At 41.4% G+C, this 21,558-nt stretch overlaps 1 protein-coding gene across 2 annotated transcripts in view; it reads right to left on the bottom strand.

Annotated features, from left to right (window-relative positions):
• Positions 1-21,558, bottom strand: part of plxna1b (plexin A1b) — a 321,328-nt gene that overhangs the window by 31,297 nt on the left and 268,473 nt on the right. For both annotated transcript variants that reach the window (XM_088337907.1, XM_088337908.1), the window contains exons 16-22: positions 21,102-21,269; positions 14,166-14,259; positions 11,285-11,521; positions 9,903-10,046; positions 6,317-6,551; positions 3,287-3,429; positions 674-930 (exon numbers count right to left, since the gene is read on the bottom strand). In XM_088337907.1, the coding sequence (XP_088194033.1) occupies positions 674-930; positions 3,287-3,429; positions 6,317-6,551; positions 9,903-10,046; positions 11,285-11,521; positions 14,166-14,259; positions 21,102-21,269 (1,278 nt within the window). The remainder of the gene's footprint in view (positions 1-673; positions 931-3,286; positions 3,430-6,316; positions 6,552-9,902; positions 10,047-11,284; positions 11,522-14,165; positions 14,260-21,101; positions 21,270-21,558) is intronic.

Raw genomic sequence — 21,558 nt, 5'->3', positions numbered from 1 at the left:
CGGACAGGACTGGGTTGAAATAGTGAGAGGGAGCCAATCACAACCTGCGGCGGTTGGCGCCAAATGAGTGGGCACAGGTGAATCACAATCAAAGCTATCAACTTAAAAATTGTCCTTTCAAAAGCCGTTAAAGAAGATTCAGAAAAAGATAAAAATGATCAAACTAAGGGGATTGGTATGACTTTTGACTCATATATATAGTATTATACTATTGTTAAGGATCTAGAATTAGTATTGTCAAATGTAGCTGCCTGTCAAATGTAGCTGCCTGTCAATGCAGAGGTCCAGCTCATCGCTAAAGAGTTATATGACGCTTCAAACCGAAAAACAACAGCGACCAGCCTGGAGAAGAATGGGCATCGCCAGGTTGTACCTGCCCAAGATACACCACTGGAAGTGGTGCCTCGACGCCCCAAGTGGTTAAGGGATGTGCGAACCGTGAATGTGTGGTTTTCCGAGTCAGACTGCTGGTAAGCAACAGTTCACCCAAAATTTAAACGATTTGGAAACCTGGAAAACACAACCATTCTCAAAGATTTCAAGCACCCGTACGAACCCTGTATGGTGCGCCATATGCTGGGAAAAACACTGTACGTTCTGTTAGAGGAGGAGTTGCTCCATCCTTCATTCAGCAAACAGAGAAAAAAACGGAATCCCTCCGTTTAACACGTACCTGCGGAGAAGCAGCTTGGGGTGATTCTTGCTCTCCAGGTTCTTGTCGATGAGGTCGGACAGGAGCTGCTTGAGGACGCCGGTGGCGTATTCCATCTCGCCCTGCAGCGCCGTCATGATGAGGGAGGCCACGTTTCCTCGATCGCGCATGGAAAAGGAGCGCTGCGCTTCCAGGGTCCGGATGAAGGTCAGCAGGAAGTGCTTTTTGGTTAGCATCTGTCCAAAAAGTGTGAGAGCCTTTTCCACGTTGGCGGGGACCTGAGTGAACGTTTAAGAAGGAAAAACATAGATGAAAATGGAACAAAATAACCCTAATTTGTTTGTGTATAACAGGCATTTCTTAAACTCAGGGTTTGGTTTTGCGTTATACACCAGGTTTTACCGATTGATCAGTCGAAAAATATAATTGATTGCAACCCTAAAATATATGAGGCAACGGGAATCGAACCCTGGCCCTCGCGAACAAAACCATGAATACTTACCACTGGACTAACAGTGATATAAATGACATGACATTAGCGCACTATTTTTAAGTCATCGTACCAAAGACAGATTTTCGTCGCGCATTTCACATGTTACAATGACGATAAATTTGACACTAACAATGCTTGGAATAGAATAGAATTTATCTAAGGCTGGTGTGGGGGCAAACGTTTTGACTGGCATAGGGCCGTAAAATTTGATTTCTTGATAAATGTATTTTATTTTATCCAAACGCCAAAGCAATCTTATACATGTCCATGTTTAAAGCACTCAATTTAAAGTGCCCAATGCATGCCACTGTTTTGTGTGGTGCAACCAAAAACGAGTGTGGAAAGCAAAAATACACTAAAAGGAGAAGCAAAAAGATGATCACCATGGAAACAATATTTGCAATTATGAAGAAATACGAAGAAAGCACATAGATCGTTACGCTTGCTAAGTTGCATGGCTGTAACCAATCGACAATCAGGACTATTATTCAAAGTGAGGAGACTATTGAAGCAAGCAAATCTTTTAAGGGCATAAGAATCCTCGCAAGTTTTAAAATTATCGGCTGTCTCCTCCACTCACTGCATCCACCAGCTACTTCACTGTACCAGCTTAAGTCGCGTCACACCTACGTCGAATAAAATTTCATTTTTTCTTTACATTTATATTCACTTAGTTATTTAACCACATACGCATTTATTACACATAAGTAGTAATATATATTATTTTGTTATTTTACGGTTTTCTTCTGGGGTACAAGGGGTGAAATACGGCAATTTCACTTTGCGATCCTGCCTCAGAACGGATTCATGTCGTATCCCGGAGTCTGCTGTAATTGAATTTGGAATGAGTTACACAAAAGCAAAACTACCTTTTTTATTTCGTCCCCTTCGAAAGCAAATCAGACGAATTGATTCGGTCTCAGCTACATGCATAAAGCAATTACTCGTCATCCCCTTTCAGTTGTGGCCATTATCCTCAGTGCAGCAGTTCCGCCGCTTTATTTTTCCTCCTCGACCGCCTTCATCCCTCGCCGGGATCCGTGGAGTGGTCCCGTCTCTTAAAGCGGGCCCCGGGACCAGAATGTGCCGTAACAAGAAATTGATCTGCCTGCTACTGCACTACTGTGGCCTGTGATTGCCTGGGCCATACAAATGAAAATCCGATGCGGCGCTTCACTCTCCCCTCGGAATATACCTGATAGGCTGGCGCCATTACTCGGCGGTTCGCTTGTTCCTGACACTTTTGGTGCGTTTCCGCACGCCAGTTTGCGGCTGCCGTTTAGGAGCGCGGTGATGTAAGACGACGCAATTGTCCAAAATTATAACGTGTGGTTTGAAGGTAAGCGGTCTTGAAAATCTGACGATATCCAAGGCAATGATGCTAAAAATTTGTGTCTAGAGTAGGAGGGGAAAATGTATTTACTAATTTGATTTGAGTTACCGTATTTATTCGTGCATAGCCCTGGTTTCTTTTTTACCCCCAAAATAAGTTTGGGTGCGTGATATACACGAGGATTTACCATATTTGTGCAATAAGTAATCTGTCAACTGCAAAAAATTGATTGCAATGGGAATTGAACCTGGGTCACGGCGATGAGAGTAAATGGTCACGTAAGCATTTATATAGTGCTTTTCAAGTCAATGAAGACCTCCCAAAGCGCTTTACAATGTGCTTCACATTTTTCCCTTTTACACACTAACTAACAGATAGCAGCGTCGGCCATGCAAAGCAACTACCTGCTATCGGGGGCATTAGGGATTCAGTGTCTTCCCCAAAGACATATAACTCGGAGGAGCCGGGAATCAAACCTGTGACCTCTTGATCCCAAGACGAGCAATTTACCTTGTGATCCAATGCTTAATACTGACCGCAGATGACATACAAAAGGGCTTTAAACTTTATCTCATTTACACACTATTACAGTGAATTTTGTCTTTGGTATCATGGGTAAAAACAGTGTGATGATGAGATCAAATCAGGGGCCTTTTTTGTGTCCTTACATCACTGGTGGTGCAGTGGTTAGGATATGGCCCGCTTATCGCTGCAATCCAGGTTCAATTCCCAATGCAGGCGGATTAAAAATTAGTAGTTTGGCCATGCCTGATCTTCAAGTGTAACAGTGCCCCTTTATAAGCAGTACCTCCATCTCCTTGAGGACAGGATGGTCTTCAATCCCAGGGAAGAGAACCCTCATGGCGTAGGTGCGGTAGTCCAGGAAAGGGATTCCTGCTCCGTCTAGCTCCTGGGTGAGCTCATGGATGTCAGTCTGCAGTTCTGCGAAAGCTGCGTGGATGACAAAATGTTGATCGTCAGCATATGGAAACGATTGAAATCATTTTTGGGAAAATATTCTCTGACTGGCTACAGAAACCCCACTGCAACACTTCCCCCCTCATTTGCATTCAGTCTTAAGACACAGGTGCTATACCGTATCCCCAAAAGTCAAGTCAACTCTTTGTTCGAAGCAGTTGGGTTACACTTGTTGATTGAATTACTGGAGCCAAATGACAATGTTTTCCATAGTATTTGAAAAAAGAATCTATGGCTTTGTTCTCGCAAGGGAAGGGCACATGGTGAAAGTCCAACTTCCCTCCCACTCTCCACCCACTCAAGTCCCGCTATAAAAGGTGGACACAACTACCCCCTACTCTTTTTTCTATCGGACGGGGGACAAGCGTTGGTCCAAGCCATGACAATCCTTGCAAGTGCAAGTTTTGAAATCACTATTATTTTAAATCCACCCCTCTGCATCTACCCTCTACCACACTGTACCAGCCCAAGTGACGACACACCAAAGGGAAATTAAATTTCATTTTTAATTCATATTTTTATTTATTTATAACGTTGTTACCATGACAATCCTTTCCATCCCCTGCTATGCAGCAATTTCACTTTGCATTCCCGACCTCAGAATGGATTAAAGTTCTACCGCAGGGGTCTATTGTACATACAAAGTGATGCAAAAGTGTCCTCATTCAATTTTTTTTCTAAAACCATTTTAGCTTCAACACTTTTATTACCACTCAGCATTAAAGTACATTTCATATTACACCGCACAGGTCGATTGTCGAAATCGCAAATCCTCCCTACTCAATGCCAGTTTGATTTGATGTTTAGCGCGTCACTACGGAAATGCGAGGTGGTTATTACGGTTACCATGACGGTCCTTTTTCTCTCCCCATCTGCAGACAAACCGTTTAGTATCATCAATAAGCTCTCGCTCAATCCGTGCGCTCAACCCCAGCCAAATTAATTTATGCTAATGTGCAAGTCCCTCGCTTCCCTGCTAGCCTAGCGTTTCCTTCTCTTCGCGTTCCGCCCCTGCGCCCCCGCCCCGGGAAAGGTGGCGAGGCTGTCCAGGCGGCTCTTTTGCGGGCTGTAGGGCCGACATCTGGTGGCTGGCTCACATCAAACGGCATTTCTGGAAAGGAACCAACACCCTCACTGCCACATAACAGCAGGGGGGTACAGTTTGTATGAGGGTGGGTGGGAGTGGGAAACAGAGCGGGCGAGAAAATTGAGACTAAAATGGATCGCAACGTTTAATTGGGGTTGTGCAGCTTTTGAGGTAAGCTGCAGCCAGGGAAAGATTTGCAAACAGATACGGTGGCACCTCTTCATACGGGCTTAGCTCGGATTGCTCGCGTAAAGAGCGCATTTTCGCAAAAAACTTAATTAAATAATTAAAAACAAATTTTTCCGCTTCTGTCCTCTCAGAGCTCGAAGTCAGACACGTCAAACATATGGCCCGCGGGCTGAATCCAAACGCCATAAATCAATTCCCTAACTCATTTCTATCAAAAATGACTATTTATTCGTGATTACAAATATAACGCTCCTCCCCGCTGCTAGAGGGCAGTAAAGGTGTAAAAGAGCTGACGTCCACGCTGGTTTAATGTTATAGACAATATTGTCCAGCATTTTCTCAGCTTAAGTAGGCCCACTCTAGTATTTTAAATTGATGTTATTTTCCATTCGCTGCAAAAACTCTTATTTTGTATTTATTTTTCATTTATTGCAAAGCAGTATGGTAATTGAGTCAAGCAACTTTTTTAATCCTAGCTCCCATATGAGGTTTTTTTTTGGTGAGTTGGTTCAGATGTAAATCTACATTTACTCCAGTGTTAAAATAAACAAATTGTTAACACATTCAATGCCAAGCAAGATAATCATTTTTTCCATTGTTTGCGAATAAATGTGTTGTGCTTGGAAAAGATCTTTTATCTTCCGTCCCAATTTGTAGGGTAAGGCACAGATAGGTGGCTGACTGATTAAGGTGAAAAACAAAGCGAACTATTTCACATTGACACATACAGATCAGGCCTATATAACACATCTTCCTGATCAGTAAAACACACTCAAACAGCAATTAAACATAAAAAATACAATGATACGATTTAAGACTGCATCAACGAAATAAAATGCGAGTTTATTATGAGCGATTGCCATGGTTGAGTCGCCCTAACGAATGTGTACCAGTGCTGTGGGGCAAGGAGTTGCAAGGAGGGTTGATGGAGATCGCATACCTGTCAACTTATGTTTTCCCCAAATGTAATCATTTGCCTATCATTTCAAATTGTGTATGCCGTATTACTAATTCTCATATGGGGGAAATATATATATATAAAAAAAAGAGGACCAATTCTGTCTTGTCCATTAAAGCTCTAATCCGGATGTGTCGGTCACTTGTAGCATACGACAACATCAGCGTAGATGACAAATATTGTTGTGGTATTCTACATCGTCTGTCCTGCTGAGTAAATAGGTGGCGGCTTGTTTGAACAGTCCATTATCGCTTAGTAGGGAGAATTTGCAGTTACTATCGAAAGGTATGAGATAGAGTGAGTATTGATGATACATAAGCACTGACCGTACACTTAAAATTAAAGTTACTGTGACTTAAAATATACTACACACAAAACAGCACATTGTTTTAGTTTTTTTTCTTGTAGTTGTTTGCATGTGCAAACTGGATGAGCTGAAGCTGGCGGTAGGCAGTCTTTAGTGTGAGCAAGTGACCAGGATTTTCCTTTGTATAAAGAGCGAGATTTGTGTTGCAAATAAAATGTGTTTACTGAAATTCATGTGTTCAGAGGTGCTTGTAGAACCACAATATTTCCGGCCACGGCTAAAAGAGGCTGGAGCGAATTTTCGGTTGACACCAACTCACCTTCCTTGCACTCCAGGGCCACCCTAGACTCCAGATTGTCCATTTGCAGCTGGAGGCGCTTGAGGGTACGGTCGGCATCGCGGGACTTGCGCTTGTAGGCGATGAGCACCACGATGATGACCAGCAGCAAGAGGCCGCCGCCCCCGCCGATGCCGATGATGGCGGGCAGCGTCAGGAGGCTGTCCGAGTAGATCTGCAAAGTCCCCGGCGAGTATTCGAAACCTCCCACGCGCACCTAGAGAGGAATACAGCTCTCGGTTGGACACTTGGACGTGATACCCAAATTGGAAATGTAAAAACGAGTCAACCGGCTATTATAACACAGAATTGCCTCTGCATTTCGCAGTTTGACCTCCGTGTCCTCGGTGCAACCAGATTTTTTTCTTTTAAAAAAGTTCCACGAATAAATATGTACTTTGCGGAATTACGGCATCGCTTAGGGCGCCAGTACGCTCAAACCTATCGGAGACCTGCCCTGTTTCCTGGGCGCTAATTGGAGCAATCTTCTTGAATTTTTTACATTAGTGAAACATGAAAAACCTTTTTGAAGGAGTCCTATACAATAAAGAAATACTGAATTTTCCTTACGCTGTGTCAAACTATGCAGACACGCTAGTTATCGTCTGAAGTCAGTTAAGCTTCTGACTGTCTTGACTTAATTGTGATCTAAGGTAACACATTTAGGTTGAAGCGGTCAAAAACCCTTGAACTTCGGCATATGACAGCTTTCCGACAAGAAGTGTTCCTACAATTATACACGCATAAATCAACCTGCGCCAGGCCGAGGATAAAACAAAAACAACAAGCAACGACACATACATTTTGGCTCTACAAACCCAATATACTGTATTTTCACCACTATTAGTCACTAAAAGTATACAATTTTTCAAATTTTAAAACAGTGCGGCGCCCCCTATAGTACAATGCATCTGTGTTGCAATTGCGACAGTACATGTCCACATGCATTGGCATGCTAGCTTCTTTAAACATACATTATTTCTCACGTACATTGGTCTTTTCTGTAAATCCGCAGAATACTTTTCATATATATCACTAGAATACGCTACGTAACCAGATGGAGTACCAGGGAGGGCACCTAGGGACAGCACTGAACAGTTGGGTTCTTCGCTATAATCTTCAACCACTCCCTGTCAAAGGCTACCATTCCTTTCTGCCTCAAACCCAAGAGGTCATCAGTGGTCCTCCTCAATTACTCCAGGCCTTTCGCACCTACATCTGTGATCAGAAGTGCTTTGAGAGGTTGGTGTTCCAGCACATCAAAGATTCCGTATCCCCCACACTGGAGCCTCATCAGTTTGCGTACAGTGTGAACCTCTCCATCGATGATACAATAAACACCGCAATTCATACGTTGCACAGCCCCCAGAAGAAATGAGGGAGCTTTGTCCGGATGCTTTTCCTGGATTTTAGCTCGTCACTTACCACCGTCAGCCCTGTGATCCTTGTGTAGAAACTCTCACACTTGGGGCTCTTCTGCTCCATCTGCCGCTAGATTATGGACATTCTCTCCAACAGTCAACATTTGTTAAACCCGGGCACCACGTCCCTTCCACTCTAAGACTGAGCACCGGTCCCCCCAAGGATGTGTGATAAGCCCACTGCTGTTCACTCTTTACACATCCGACTGTTCACCGACCCACCCCACAAACAGAATGGAAATGTTTGATAAATACACTACCTTGATCTGCCTCGTTTTTGAGGTGGAGACACTGACACCATGGTGTTTGCAAAAAAAAAAACTCATACTGAACATTGCAAAATCCAAGGAAGTCAAACTCAGTTTTTCTTGCGCTCTATTTGTAAACACTTGAATGCTTGCGTTTGTTGTTGTAAGGCAGACACAGAAACGGACATCATAAGAACGTTTAAGGGTGAAGTGTGGCGGCAGATTGCCTCTAAAGCTCGAGCCCTTTAATCAGTCACGGCTTTTATGTTTCTTAAATAGAGGAATGGTACACATGACAGACTGCACCTTTTAGTACGGTACACCCTTTGTTGGGAAAATACAGTAAATGCTGTCTGTGGGGACAAGCACATGCAATGTCATCACGCAAAAAGACGTTGTTTACGCGTTTCATTTTTGACATTGCAAAAAGGATGATTTCTAATTGGGTTGAGTCCCTCCATTACTCTTTTAGCAAACACAGAAAAACCGTGCGGGGGCTTTAATTATCCTCAGCTTCCGAGTCTACGTTCTTCATTCCACACATTCTTCTCTCCCCGAGCATAAAAACAAAATCTTTTTAGTCATTCTATCCTCCCCATGCCCATTCATATTTCCACCGCCGTAAAAACACACATCACGGCTCTAATATCGCTCGGGGTGTTTGCGAATGTATTTATATTTTCGAGGCTTTTCATTGGTCTTGGCTGGCTAGTACACTCCCGGGGCTTTACGCAATATTGCGATTGAATAGAAAAGCCAAATGGCTGGTGGGCGTGGGCTGCCTGGGACTTCTTTGATTCCGCTCTGCATTTCATATTTCTTAGATATAAGCCATTTAAAGAATTTGAGAAAAAAAGGGTGGAAAAGGATGGAAAAGTAATCACCTTTGTTCTCTTGCCTCAGCAAACCAGAACTGTTTTTAGTGATGGTGTGTGAGTTAGTTCATGAAAAGCAAATTGTGCCCTGCTTTGAGGCACAAATATTTAGCTAAAAGTCTTTAGGTTCGGTCTTGGAAATTTTAATTAAATTGCCATGAGGCTAGTTTGGAGGATTTCTTAAGATACTGACTATCAGGATACACACACAAAGATTATTTCAAAATACGTAATTGCAATACCACATATGATACAAAAAACCTAATATTTTTATATAATTCAGGGTATTCTGAAACGTGATTTTTTTAATTGATGAAATAAAATAAAAACTGTGAAAAATAGCACATTTGCAAAACCATGGAAGCACCACCCCGAAAATGTATAACACAAATAAATTCATAAGCATAAAAAACAGAAAACTTAGATAATATCAGGTATTACATATGAAACTGGAAAAAAGTTGAAAAAAATTGCAGAATTACAATGCCATGGGTATACAAAAAAGAAAAAAAATGAATGTTTGAACGAGGATAAATAACAAAAAGGCAAAAAAAATTGGGGTATTACATCTGAAACTGGGAAAACATATAAATTAATAAATAAAAATAAATAAAAAACTGCAAAAACATAGCACAGTTGTAATACTACAGATGTACCCTCCCCAGAAAATAAGTTTAAAAAATATTTTTAATAATATAAAAACATAACAGCTAGATAATTCAAAGTATAAAATGGAAATGTCCCCCCCAAAAAATCGAACAATACGCACGAGGCTTTTTAAAGCATAAGCTGGAGTTTATGTGGATCATTTGTCTCTGTACTACAAGTCCCATGGTGCTCTGCAGCATAAAAATATCCCGAATGAGGGGAAAACTGACAAATAATTAGGTTATGCTAATATATGGTTCCTACTTGGTGGAAATTCATTTAATCTGGGGGTTTAAGGAACAAATGAATTGCTAAATGTGGGGAATTCTTAAGTAACACACCAAAAAAAATCAACGCTTAGCAGCAAAATACTTACAGTGACTTTGTGTTCTCCAGTCAGGTTGGGCCACTCGCATAACAGTTGACTCTCCGACAAGGTGAGAATGCACGGCGTCTCCCCGATCAGCACCGTGTAGTTCAGCCTGGTGTTTCCGGGGGCTGCCGGAATTAGGTTACGGCCCTAGAAAAACAAATTGTACACATAAATACCATGCGGAAGATTAATCGTTTGAGTCACAAAATGACCAAAAATGCACCTTTTGTTTTGGGCAAATGAGAAAAATTAAATTGGAACATTTACATTTTCTGTGCTAGTTTTTTTTTTAATACTCAACCATAGTGAAATGCTAAACCTAAAGAAAACAGAACCATCTTCTGGGGAGTTTTGTTAGGGTTAATTTCTATTGACCATTTTTTACTTTTCAATTTCTCAATTGATAGAAGTAACTACCCACCTATTAAATGCACCAGATAGCACTTAAAGCTCAATATAATAGTGGTTTTCAAAATAAAACACAAAATAACATTTGAATTATTTAATTTGACATGCCTTCATAACCAAACAAAGTCAACCTCTAACATAAATAACATTTGAAAAAAGGCAATAATGAACTCTTAAAAAAATGTAAAATAAAATGTGCGTACCAAATTACCCCCACCAAACAGAGTAAACAACATTAACAAAAATAAATTGTGCACACTATAAAAAGGTAAATATTGCACACTAAAAATAATCCATATACTTTTAAGGCTGTAAACATGACATGCCTGCAATTTCCTTCTCGTTTGTTGACACTGGGACTATGTTTAAGGATTCCGCCATGACGTCTCAATGAGCTCACACGGTGGGTGTGGCATATTGTGGTGCTTGCAAACTTCTATTTTGCAAAATTTTATATTTTTAGTGCTATATTTAAAACTTGCCCTTGATTGGCCGGCGCTTTTAAAACTCGAACAGTAGCAATTTTTGTTGCCCAAAACTCCGTCACTCACTACAAAACCTTGAAAAAAATGCAGATGTCGATTCGATTGCAGCCTTACGACACAGATACTTATTTTCATTTAACTTACATGAATGAGGATGGCTATCCAAACGGGAGCTCTGCTAAGCTATTACCAACAAGGCATTTTCTCAGGAATCTGTGTTCCCCTGCTTCCACATTTCTGTAAGCCGTTTTGGCTAGTGTTTACTTGCAAACTACAAAAATACACCTTTATAGCTGTTTTAGATTGTACATACTTTGTGTGTGTCAATTATTATTACCTAATTATGGTGAATGTGACTCAGTTATTGCATTAAAATACATTGACTATTTCTTGTCACTTTTCACTCTCCATTAGAAGTGAAAATGCTCCAAAGTTTGCTCCAAAATACACAATTGGCCTACCTAAACCGAGCATTATTATTATTATACTGACCTTGAGTATCAGTGGAGAGCTAGGCTTGAGCTCCAACATGCCGCTGGGGCTGAGGGGTTCGAAAACCGGGTCCGGGTGGTAGCTGAAGCTCTCGTTGACCACCAAGACGGAATGCACATCGTCCATGACGAAGCCGATTTCGTCCGGGCTGCTGCCCGCCTCTGAGAAAACTTTATCCGATCCGGCCACAGAGGGCGCCAGGCATACCATCACCGTGTTGTTGACCACTGTGCAGTTCTGAGGAGAAAGGGGAATATTGAAAATAGAGATGTGGATCAAGTCGAATCCCACCGGGATACGGCATCCCTAGCAAAAGTAACGTTTTAAGCGAACGGAATGTCGATGTAATTACGTTGCTATCTGGACTACGGCGTTTTTAAAACGCTTATTACGACATTTTTCAAACTTAACGGTAGCAAAATTAGAACTTGAGGCGTTTGTGTGTATGACTGTTCAAGTTATGATCGATAGATCAATTGATACTTTATTCACAAGTTATGTCCCTAGGATGCCTGCCAACCGGGTTGAACATGGAAGATGATGAGTAATTCTACTTTACAGAAGAAATTCTCGATCTTTTTAGCAATTAATACACATAGAGAAGATATGCGACAACTTTTTCTATTTTTGGTTGTCTACAAAAAATATGTGATACTATTCAGCTATTGCTCGACATCATAAAAGATGCTGACCTCTTATTGGTCTGCGTCACAGCACATGCAATTAGCTGAACTCACTCCCAAAACGCCTGACTCGTTCTGTATTCGGTTTAGAATCTCCTAAAAAAAACTTGAATTTGTTTTGGTATGTGTCCCAAGATTTGCAGTGAAGCTCGGGAGAAGCAAAGACATGATAACCATTGAAATGAAGCTTGTGATTATCAAGAAATTCCAATAGGGCACACCATTCGTTACCCTCACTAACGAATCCCGTCGTAACCAACAAAGTCTTCTTAGCGCATGACAATCCTTAAAAGTGAAAGTTTTAAAAACAGTTTTAATAACGGCCCCCCTTCTGCGTCCGCCCAGTAACTCCACGACACCAGCTCATTTCATGACACACCAGAGGCAAATTATTTTTTTTTTTCCTCTACATGTATATTTATTTAGTTTAAGAAGACAGAGCCAGCAGGCTCAAGGACAGGTTATTCCATCCGGCTCTCAGGAATCTGAACCCTTCCCCTGCCCTACCACCTCCAAGCCCTTTGCCTTCTGCCAAATCAATGCAAAATTACTTATAGATTCCGGCTATACTTCGCACATTTTTTATTCTAAATCATATATTTTTTCATGCATCATTTTTTTAAACCTTGCTGCTATTTTCTTTTTTTATTGTGTGCTATTTATGGGACGTTTGCACGTGAGGAAGAGTAGGTCATTTCATCTGTGCTGTATGTTTTGCATATGGAAGTGTAAGTTATTCAATCAAATATCAATTACCAGTGTCTGAAATAACGTTTCAGTTCGTTTGGAAATTTCGGTTTGTTTGGCAATTTGCATACTCGGTAGCCAATCAGAAGCCTGCATCGAATAACTTCGTGGTTCCGGACTTTCCTAAGCGTCATAAGGTCGTGCATTTGCATATCGTTTTCCAAAGTAGACGCACAGAGAACACAAGAAAAAGGAATACGTGGTTAGGAATCGTTAAGATTTGTCAATTTAATAGCGCTCTTACTCGTAGTATTGCGGTAAGACGTTTTCCGTTGTGTGACGTCATTACACACTCACCATTTTTCGTTTTGCTAATTGTTGATTGCCATGTGGTATTGAATGGAGCCGTGTTCTTGTTTGCTTGCTGTTGAGGAATGAATATGCTTAAAGGCTGAACCACAATGTCCACTCTGACATATCCTTACAAGGAATCAAGCCAAAACGTAGCCCCAGATGATTCAAAAGAAGCTAACTAAATTGATGACGCTACAAAACGTAAACTTACATTAAAAGCATCGTGGAATGAGGAGTTCACGTAGCTTGTAGCAGACGACGCAACGCAAACATTGCATGAATGAAGATGAGTAACTACAGGTAGATACTGATGGAAAACAGCGATGTCATATACATGCAATGAATGTTATAAGTAGATTTGAGACTCTTTGTGATTAAGGGCTATACAAATAAAAATAACTTGAACGTGACTATAATAAACCTAATTTTAAAGAGTTGTTCTGTTATATATTCTGATTATAAATCCTTCATACTTTGCAACAATGGGTTTCTTTGAGATGAGTCGTCTTATATTGTTTCAAGTTGGAAAAAATGGGTCAGGCAACTTCTCAGAGTTGTCTGCCCTGGTGTGCGGTAAATCTTTGCCATGAGTTTCAGACAAAGCTACTACATATAACTATATGGCATTTTGTGATTCTACTATATTTATTAAAAATTCACCTTGCACTCCTCACATTAGAAATAATGAATGGCGTATCCCGGGGCTTTGCAATAGTTTGGATGGTCTGAAAGTTGTTTCATACATAAAACAATCAGAGAATAAACCGGGGAATCCAAATTGACCGCCAATAGTGGCAACAAAGGTAGAAAAAAGAAATCCTTCCTTTTCTTTTTTTCCTCCATACTTTGAGCAAAAAAGCCAGTGAGGGGTAAAGGTTAGCTAAGCCCCATGGTGCTATAGGTGAGGAAGGGGGATTTGCTCCAGCCGCTTTATTACTGCTTGACATTTCAAAGGTTAAAGCCGCTAAAAGGAAATTCAACATCAAAAAACAAACAGAAAATAGGCCCTTGGCTGCTTGACTGACAGCTCAGGAACGCTTGTGTCCCGAGAGTCAATGGAATTTAGGAAGCGCAACTTCTAAAGACAAGCTACAAAGGCGAGATGGAGACGAGATGCCGTACCTGTGGAAATTTCATTTTCTCATTCGCTCACTTACATTTTCGGACTTGGCCGCTCCATATTTGGCTCTCATCTTGGGTTCGTTGATCGTCATCAAATTGGTTCCGGTAATGGTCAGCAGGGTCCCTCCGCTAAAAGAGAAATCATAATAAAATTGATTCATCTTTGATCAACATTTTTAAAGTTACCGTATTTTCCAGACTATTAAGAAGACTATACGCGAAGGCGCACCTAAAAACCCTAACTTAGCCAGAAATGTGAACGTTTTATCATTCGGGAGGTTGATCCGTCGCCACCTAGCGCCATTTTGAATAATTGTGGATACCTTAAGGCAACCTCAAGGATTAATAGTGAGGTACAAGGCCAGTTGGATTTAGGACAAGCATGAATGGATATCTCGATCCAAAAAGTGAGGTACCTTACTATTCTTGTTTTGAAATTACTTCATTTTTTACAGTAGTTTTCGCTCGTGTAACTGCAGTGCTGGGATACGTGTTTTTTTTCAGGTAGTGCTTACTAGAGCTGCACGATTATCAGAATGATGATGAGATTTTTCAGACCAGTAGTGGCCATTTGGAGAGGACCAGTTTTCAACACTAAAACATTCACAAATTTGTATTTTACTTGGGCCAATTTGTTAGACATTGTGAAGGAGTTGTAAAGGTTTGAATTCTATTTCCAGATGTAAGTCATGACTGATTGTGGACACCTGCGCATATAGATGGTGCGTAAAAATGAATCGCTTAGTGGAATCACACAGACTTATTTCGGGGTCTAATTTGAATACAATAGGGCCATCTTCATATAAAATAGATTTATTCAGAATTTAATTGGCTAAACAATGTATTAATCATCATTTGAATCGGTCACTATTGGCTACAGTTATTCGGAGGTAAAGGAGGCAGGTCCTTTTTAGCAATACAGGCCCGTACGGGCCAAAGCGCGTTGTGGACCGTAAAACAAAGCCTGCGATTGGCCGAAAAAGATCACAAGTTTAGTTGATAACAGCGTATAGAAAATAATCTAGTTTTCTTATTTGTACATGGGAATTATGGGGCTAAACACATGGCTAGTAACAAGGAACCCCATGCTTTTTGCCAGATCATTTTTTTATCTGTTGGCATTATCATGTGATTTGGAGTAAAACATTTACACGTTTGGATTCACTGGACTCTCGTGAATGAAAAGAGGCCATGGTTGCCATCGAATGTTATGGCTGCGTGATATCTATGGTGAGCTAACCCGGCTTTACCGTTTTCGGGCATCTTCCTTCAGACTGATCGTGATGTTTCTCTGATGAGTATATTTTGAAACGCTCATCATATCTTGAATCCCAAGAGTTTAAGCTTTCCAAAAAAATGCGGCATGACGTATTTTAGTGACTGCTATCATCGTACTGACACGTATTTGTTTATCAAAATTCCGACGAGGGGAGAATACATGCAAAAGCAAAGCCATCGGAGAGCAGTGTCGGCGTCATTTTTAACCAGACTTATGTGAAACATGGCAACGATTTCAAACATTTATGAGCATTTTTCCATACTTGAAAACACAACATTAAATTCAAGCTGTTAAAGGATTTTAAGCACCTGTAAGATGAATTGTTGCTTTTCCCGTGCATAAAGAATAAATCTCACAAATTTATTTTTGAAGGATAAGGAGTGTTTCATTTCGCTCTCATGAAAAACAATTGGGAGATATGTTTTTTCACAGGACAACATTTAACAAACTCACCAAAGCAAAGAAAGAAATGATATTGTGTCCGGTAAAAGTCGGCGGTGGTATTTCCCGCTCGAGATATAAAGCCAGAAAGGGCCGTGCTGTCATATTGCTGCACAACCTTTCCACCTGTGACCTATTCGGGTCCGCCAGACGCTGACCAATAGAGACGTCCGGAACACTGCCTTCCTTTTTTTCCCTTGCCTTCTTAACGGGGCCCCGTCGGCCCCACACGATGAACTTTGGCCAATGCCAAGCGGTCTGACAGCGGCTAAATGACTTCATATAGGACCACTTTCGCAGGGGAATTCTTTTTTTTTCTTTTTTCTAATAAAAGAGCCAACATTTTCCTTCCTCACGACAGAGATGGAATAGAAACTAAGTGAGGAGTTCCAGTGTCTTATCTGTAAGCCGGCCGCTGATGAGATGGAGGGACTGAGCAGAGTGGAGGCTTTGAGGGCTTTTTGAATGGCATTAAAGGACCCGGTGGCGATAAAAACGCCAAAAGACAAAAGTATTTAGGAGATTTTGACACAAGATTGTTTTCAAGGAGAATTAGAATCTCGAGGCCCAAGGGCAGCACTTGCACAGTTAAAGCCTATGGCCAACCATAATGGTGTAAAAATACCTCGTTTATACACATTATTAATTCAAATAATAATGAGAAAACTGCATACTATATCATACAGAGGTTATAGATTTAGAAATGTATCATTATGTTACACAAGTTGAAGACTACTACTGAAGCCTGAAAGACCATTTAGCAAACCTTAATTTGCACAATATAAAAGATAAAATGTACATACCGAAAATAACCCACACCAAACAAAGTAAACAACATCAACAAAAATCAATTGTGTGCACTATAAAAAGGTAAATATTGCACACTAAAATTAATCCACATACTTTTAAGGCTGTACACAGGACATGTCTGCAATTTCCTTCTCGTTTGTTGACTCTGGGACTATGTTTACGGATTCCGCCATGACGCCTCAATAAGCTCACATGGTGGGTGTGGCATAGTGTTGCACACTTTGAATCGCCTTTATTGGCTAGTGCTAAATTTAAAACTTGCCTCTGATTGGCCGGTGCTTCTAAAACTCGAACAGTAACAATAGTGTTGGCCAAAACTCCATCACTCACTACAAAACCTTGAAAAAAACGCAGATGTCGATTCGATTTGGGTCCATCGTGCAGCCCTACAGCACAGATACTTATTTTCATTTAACTCACATGAATGAGGATGGCTATCCAAACGGGAGCTCTACTAAGATATTAAAATCTGTGTTCCTCTGCTTCCACATTTCTGTAAGCCGTTTTGGCTAGGGTTTACTTGCAAACACTAAGGGCAAGGGCAACAAGGGCAACACTTGCACGGTTAAAGACTATGGCCAACCATAATGGTGTAAAAATACATTTATACACATTATTAATTCAAATAATAATGAGAAAACTGCATACTATATCATACAGAGGTAATAGATTTAGAAATGTATCATTATGTTACACACTACTAGACTACTACGGAAGCCCGAAAAACCATTTTAGCAAACTTTAATTGTACAGTAGTTCTTTTGCCACTATAAGGTCACAGCCGTCAGGTATCTTCCACTTTTTTTTACAGTTTCCTTCTCTAACCACCTATGTTAAGCCCCTTATGGCTTACCGTTAGTCACTATTGTTACTGTTAGCTGCTCGTCCTTAAGTGTCACTCACTTTCCACAGCTGAGCCCTGCGTGCGCTGGTCAACAAATCAAGTCATTCGTGCTTCTTCCATTTGTTTTCAAGAGTTTTCTTCTATGGCCACTCATGATAGCCAATTGGCTGCAGGCTATAGCTGGCTGCTTTTAGTATTTTCAGCTGGTCCTGCTACTTACTTAAATGTCACTCGCTTTCCACACCTGGTCATGATAGCGAACATCGCCGAGTACTGCCATTCAGACATCTTCCACATTTGTTTATGTTTTCTTTTACAGCCACTCGTATTCAACACTTTGCTGGAGGCTATGGACCGCCACGATTGTTATTTTTTAGCTGCTCCTGCTTTGTCTTTCAGTGACCCTCGTCTTGCACAGCTGGTCATGGAAAAGAATGCGGCTGAGTGCCGTGATTTAGGCATCTTGTGCTTATGTTTCCATTGTTTCCTTCTCCAGCCACTCAGACTATCCACTTGACTGCAGGCTATGGCTCGCAACGAGCCGCTATTGTTGTGTTAGCTGCTCCTGCTTCATCCTGCAGTGTCACTTGGTTTCCATAGCTGGTCACGCAAGTAATCGTCGCAGAGTTCTGTGATTCGAATGTTCTACATTCTTTTCTCCACTGTTTCAACCTTTAGCCACTAATGTTAGCCAAATGGGTTCATGCTATGGCTTGCCAAGTGCCACTGCTGATACTGTTGGCTGCACCTGCTTTGTCATTCAGTGTTACTTGCGTTTCACAGATGGTCAAGCTAACAAACACGGGTTTCATGATATAGGGTACCGATGCTTGACAAATTCTGCTGTATCATTGCAATCTTTTACTGGCCTTTTTAGTAGCTTTGCTAGTGGCCAAAGTTGGAAAGTTATCCCAGGTCTGAGTAAGTATGGTTATTTAAAAAACAGATAAACAACACAAAAAATACAAATCTATCATCAGCCAACTAGCATAGCCACCCTAGCCTTGGCTAGGTAGCTGTTAAATCAGCAAAGATTGGGTAGGTGTGGTTGGGAAAGAATGACTTACTGAACTAGCATTAACTAGGAAGCTGACATATCAGCAAAGATTGGGTATGTCAGGTTTGTTCAAAAGTGGACGTACTGAATAAGTATTTTATAACGAGCAATGGCAAACTAGCATGAGCTAGCAAGCTGACAAAACAGCACACATTGGGTAATAATTCTTTGTAAAAACGCAAATCAACAACACATTAGGTAGCATTATGAAAGTAGCATTAGCGATACCAACTCCAGCACAGGGTGTATCAAGCTTGCTTGGTCTACTGTTGTCGCGCCATTCGAAACTACAATGACCTCTAGGGGTAGATTATAACAAATTTTCACTTTAACAAGCTCGTGTGAAGGCTGTAATCGCCATTGCTTTTTAATCTTTAGCAAAATTGTTCAAAGCCCAGGGAGTAATTGGCAAGCTTTGCCTGGGAGTCAACAGAAACCAGAAGATGTAAGCCGATCCTATTGGTTTTTTTACAAGCTTTTTATTTCAAACTTTGTTTTTTTTACTTCCATTTTTTTTACAGTTTGCGCGAGAATCTTTCCCGTAGCAGCGAAAAAATTGATTTTAATGAAGTCCAATCTTATTTACACACACTTTATCATTGCTGCAGCTCATCGTCGCTCCTTTACTGCTCGCAAACATTGACTTTTCATACACAACTATAAACAGCATAAACAAGAGGTCTTTAAAAAGAGAGATGAGCTTGAAAATGGAGGGCAATGTTTGTTTTCCAATGCTCCGAGAAGCAGCCGGGGAGCATCGGCGGAATATGAAGAAATTTGTGAGCTCAGGCACGCAGTTCATATCTCATGGCGGTCGGCTTATATGAAAACACATGAAAGTGCAGCGCGACCATCAGATGAGATAAATAATGCATGCAACGCGTTTGTATACGCACAGGCATCAAGTGGAGTTGTAGATCAAACACCGTTCGTGGGCAAGATGAACTATTTTATTGCTTTTCATATAGAAATATAGGGTGAGTTTGAGAGCACTCCTCTTATTAAGCGTTCAAAATGTTTTGCAACTATCTGCAACGTTCGTTGTTTATTGCAAACCCAATGCACGCAGGATTTACCCCAGGCCGGGCGGGGGGCCTTTTTTTGCAGTCTTATCCATTCTATAATATTCCCTCACCGTTTCGCAGATTTTGTTTCTATTAATCAGTTCTGTGGATAAATATGTATGTACTTCATGGAAATACAGCGACACTATAGAAGTGCTCTTAAAAACGAATCAGATTACTAACTTTTGTTTTCCGATCGGAGCAATCTTAATAATTTAATAACCCACGGCGGCGCAGTGGTTAGTACGTGTGCCGCACAGTTCTGAGGTCATGATATCGGACCTCCTGTGTGGAGTTTGCATGTTCTCCCCGTGCTTGCGTGGGTTTCCTCCGGGCACTCCGCTTTCCTCCCACATTCCAAAGACATAAATGTTAGGTTAATTGGCTGGTCCAAATTGTCCCTAGGTGTAAATGAGCGAGATAATTGTCTGTCCCTGTGTGCTCTGCGACTGGCAGGCAACCAGTTCAGGGTGTCCCCTGCCCACTGCCCGAAGATAGCTGGGATGGGCTCAAGCAACCCCGCAACCCTACTGAGGACAAGTGGTGCAGATAATGGATGGATGGATGAATAACCCCCCTTTATACATGCAGTGTGTGTCACATCAGGAGAGCAAGCATAAGAACATGGATCCTACTGCTTATAGCAAGTGAAATTCAAGACTTTTTAAGTCCTTTTTAATGCATTTGGAAATCAAATTTAAGACCAAGTCAACCATATAACAATTGAAACGTTTCCATGTAAAAAACATGGCACTCTGCAAAGTTTTCAAGGTGGAAAACAATAAATAAAAAGGGTGTTTACGTACTTCACGGATCCTCAATCAAAACGGGGAGATGACAACTAATTCCAAAGAACATTCATGAGGCATTATTATCACAATGCATAAAAAATGACTTTTTAACAATTTATTTTAGCTCAAAGAAGTATCAAAAAATCTTACCTATGTGTTCATATTTAAATAAGCGTGAGCTGTGGCCAACAGCGGCTCCTGTGGAATGCGTTTTTACCGCTTGTTATTTGTTTATTAAATCAGAACTCATCAGCGACTGTGTGCATCTCTGACTACACGTAGGGGCGTTACACGATTATCCGCGACTTAATTTACACTCAGACATGTCGGGGAGTTGGCAGAGCTCTTTGCAATGTTTGTAGGCGGAAAAAAGCTTTTGCGATGGTGGCTACGCCCCTTTTGCTTATCCAGTGCTGCTTTAGAGAGCTTAAATAAGCGGCAAATGAATAAAAATGCCGATACCGATATCCTTTGCATTCTCAAATATCGGCGCAGATACCGGAGCCTACCCAAGAATCGGTCGACATCTACTTCCAACTGCCAAGGTCAGCTGGGATAGGTTCTAGGACCCTAGCAAGGATTAGCGACTGGAAAATAAACGAATGACCGGTTCCAACTTTACAGGAATGATTATGTAAAGGATTACGCATGAATATTGAGCAAATAATGCATGACTATCTGTTACCTTGCAATACTCCAGTCGGGTTCAATTTTGAGGATGGTGGGATCGTCCGAGTAGTTGAACTTGACCTCCGGGTTTCTCAGCTCGGCCGAGTTGATGTCCACCATGACCGGGGTGGGGCCCGGAGCTTGTCCGGCCGGGGTCACGCACACTATCGCTGAGCTGTTGCGCCTGGAGAGAGAAGAACAAGTCAGTCATGGTGAGAGAAAAACGTGACACATTTGAGCGAACCGATGAAACACTCGCAGCCGAGAGGCAGAAAATATCCCTCTCATATCTCAGAAAGGCGGGCAACTTTTGCTAGTTGCCCGTCATCCTCCCGACCGTGCTCCGTCTTGCCGAAAGATGGGATGTGACAGACGAAGCCGTTCGTCTCCACGCGCCATGTCACGCAGACAGGCGACCAGCTGCGACCTGCAGGGAAACTTCAGGTTCCGCTCCAGAGGTTTATTTTCGGCGG

Source organism: Urocampus carinirostris, chromosome 6 (assembly GCF_059441175.1).
Source record: "Urocampus carinirostris isolate Australia breed hairy pipefish chromosome 6, RoL_Ucar_1.0, whole genome shotgun sequence".
Classification (NCBI taxonomy): domain Eukaryota; kingdom Metazoa; phylum Chordata; class Actinopteri; order Syngnathiformes; family Syngnathidae; genus Urocampus; species Urocampus carinirostris.
Note: the sequence above shows the minus strand (reverse complement) of the source record. Positions and strands in the feature narration are given on the sequence as shown.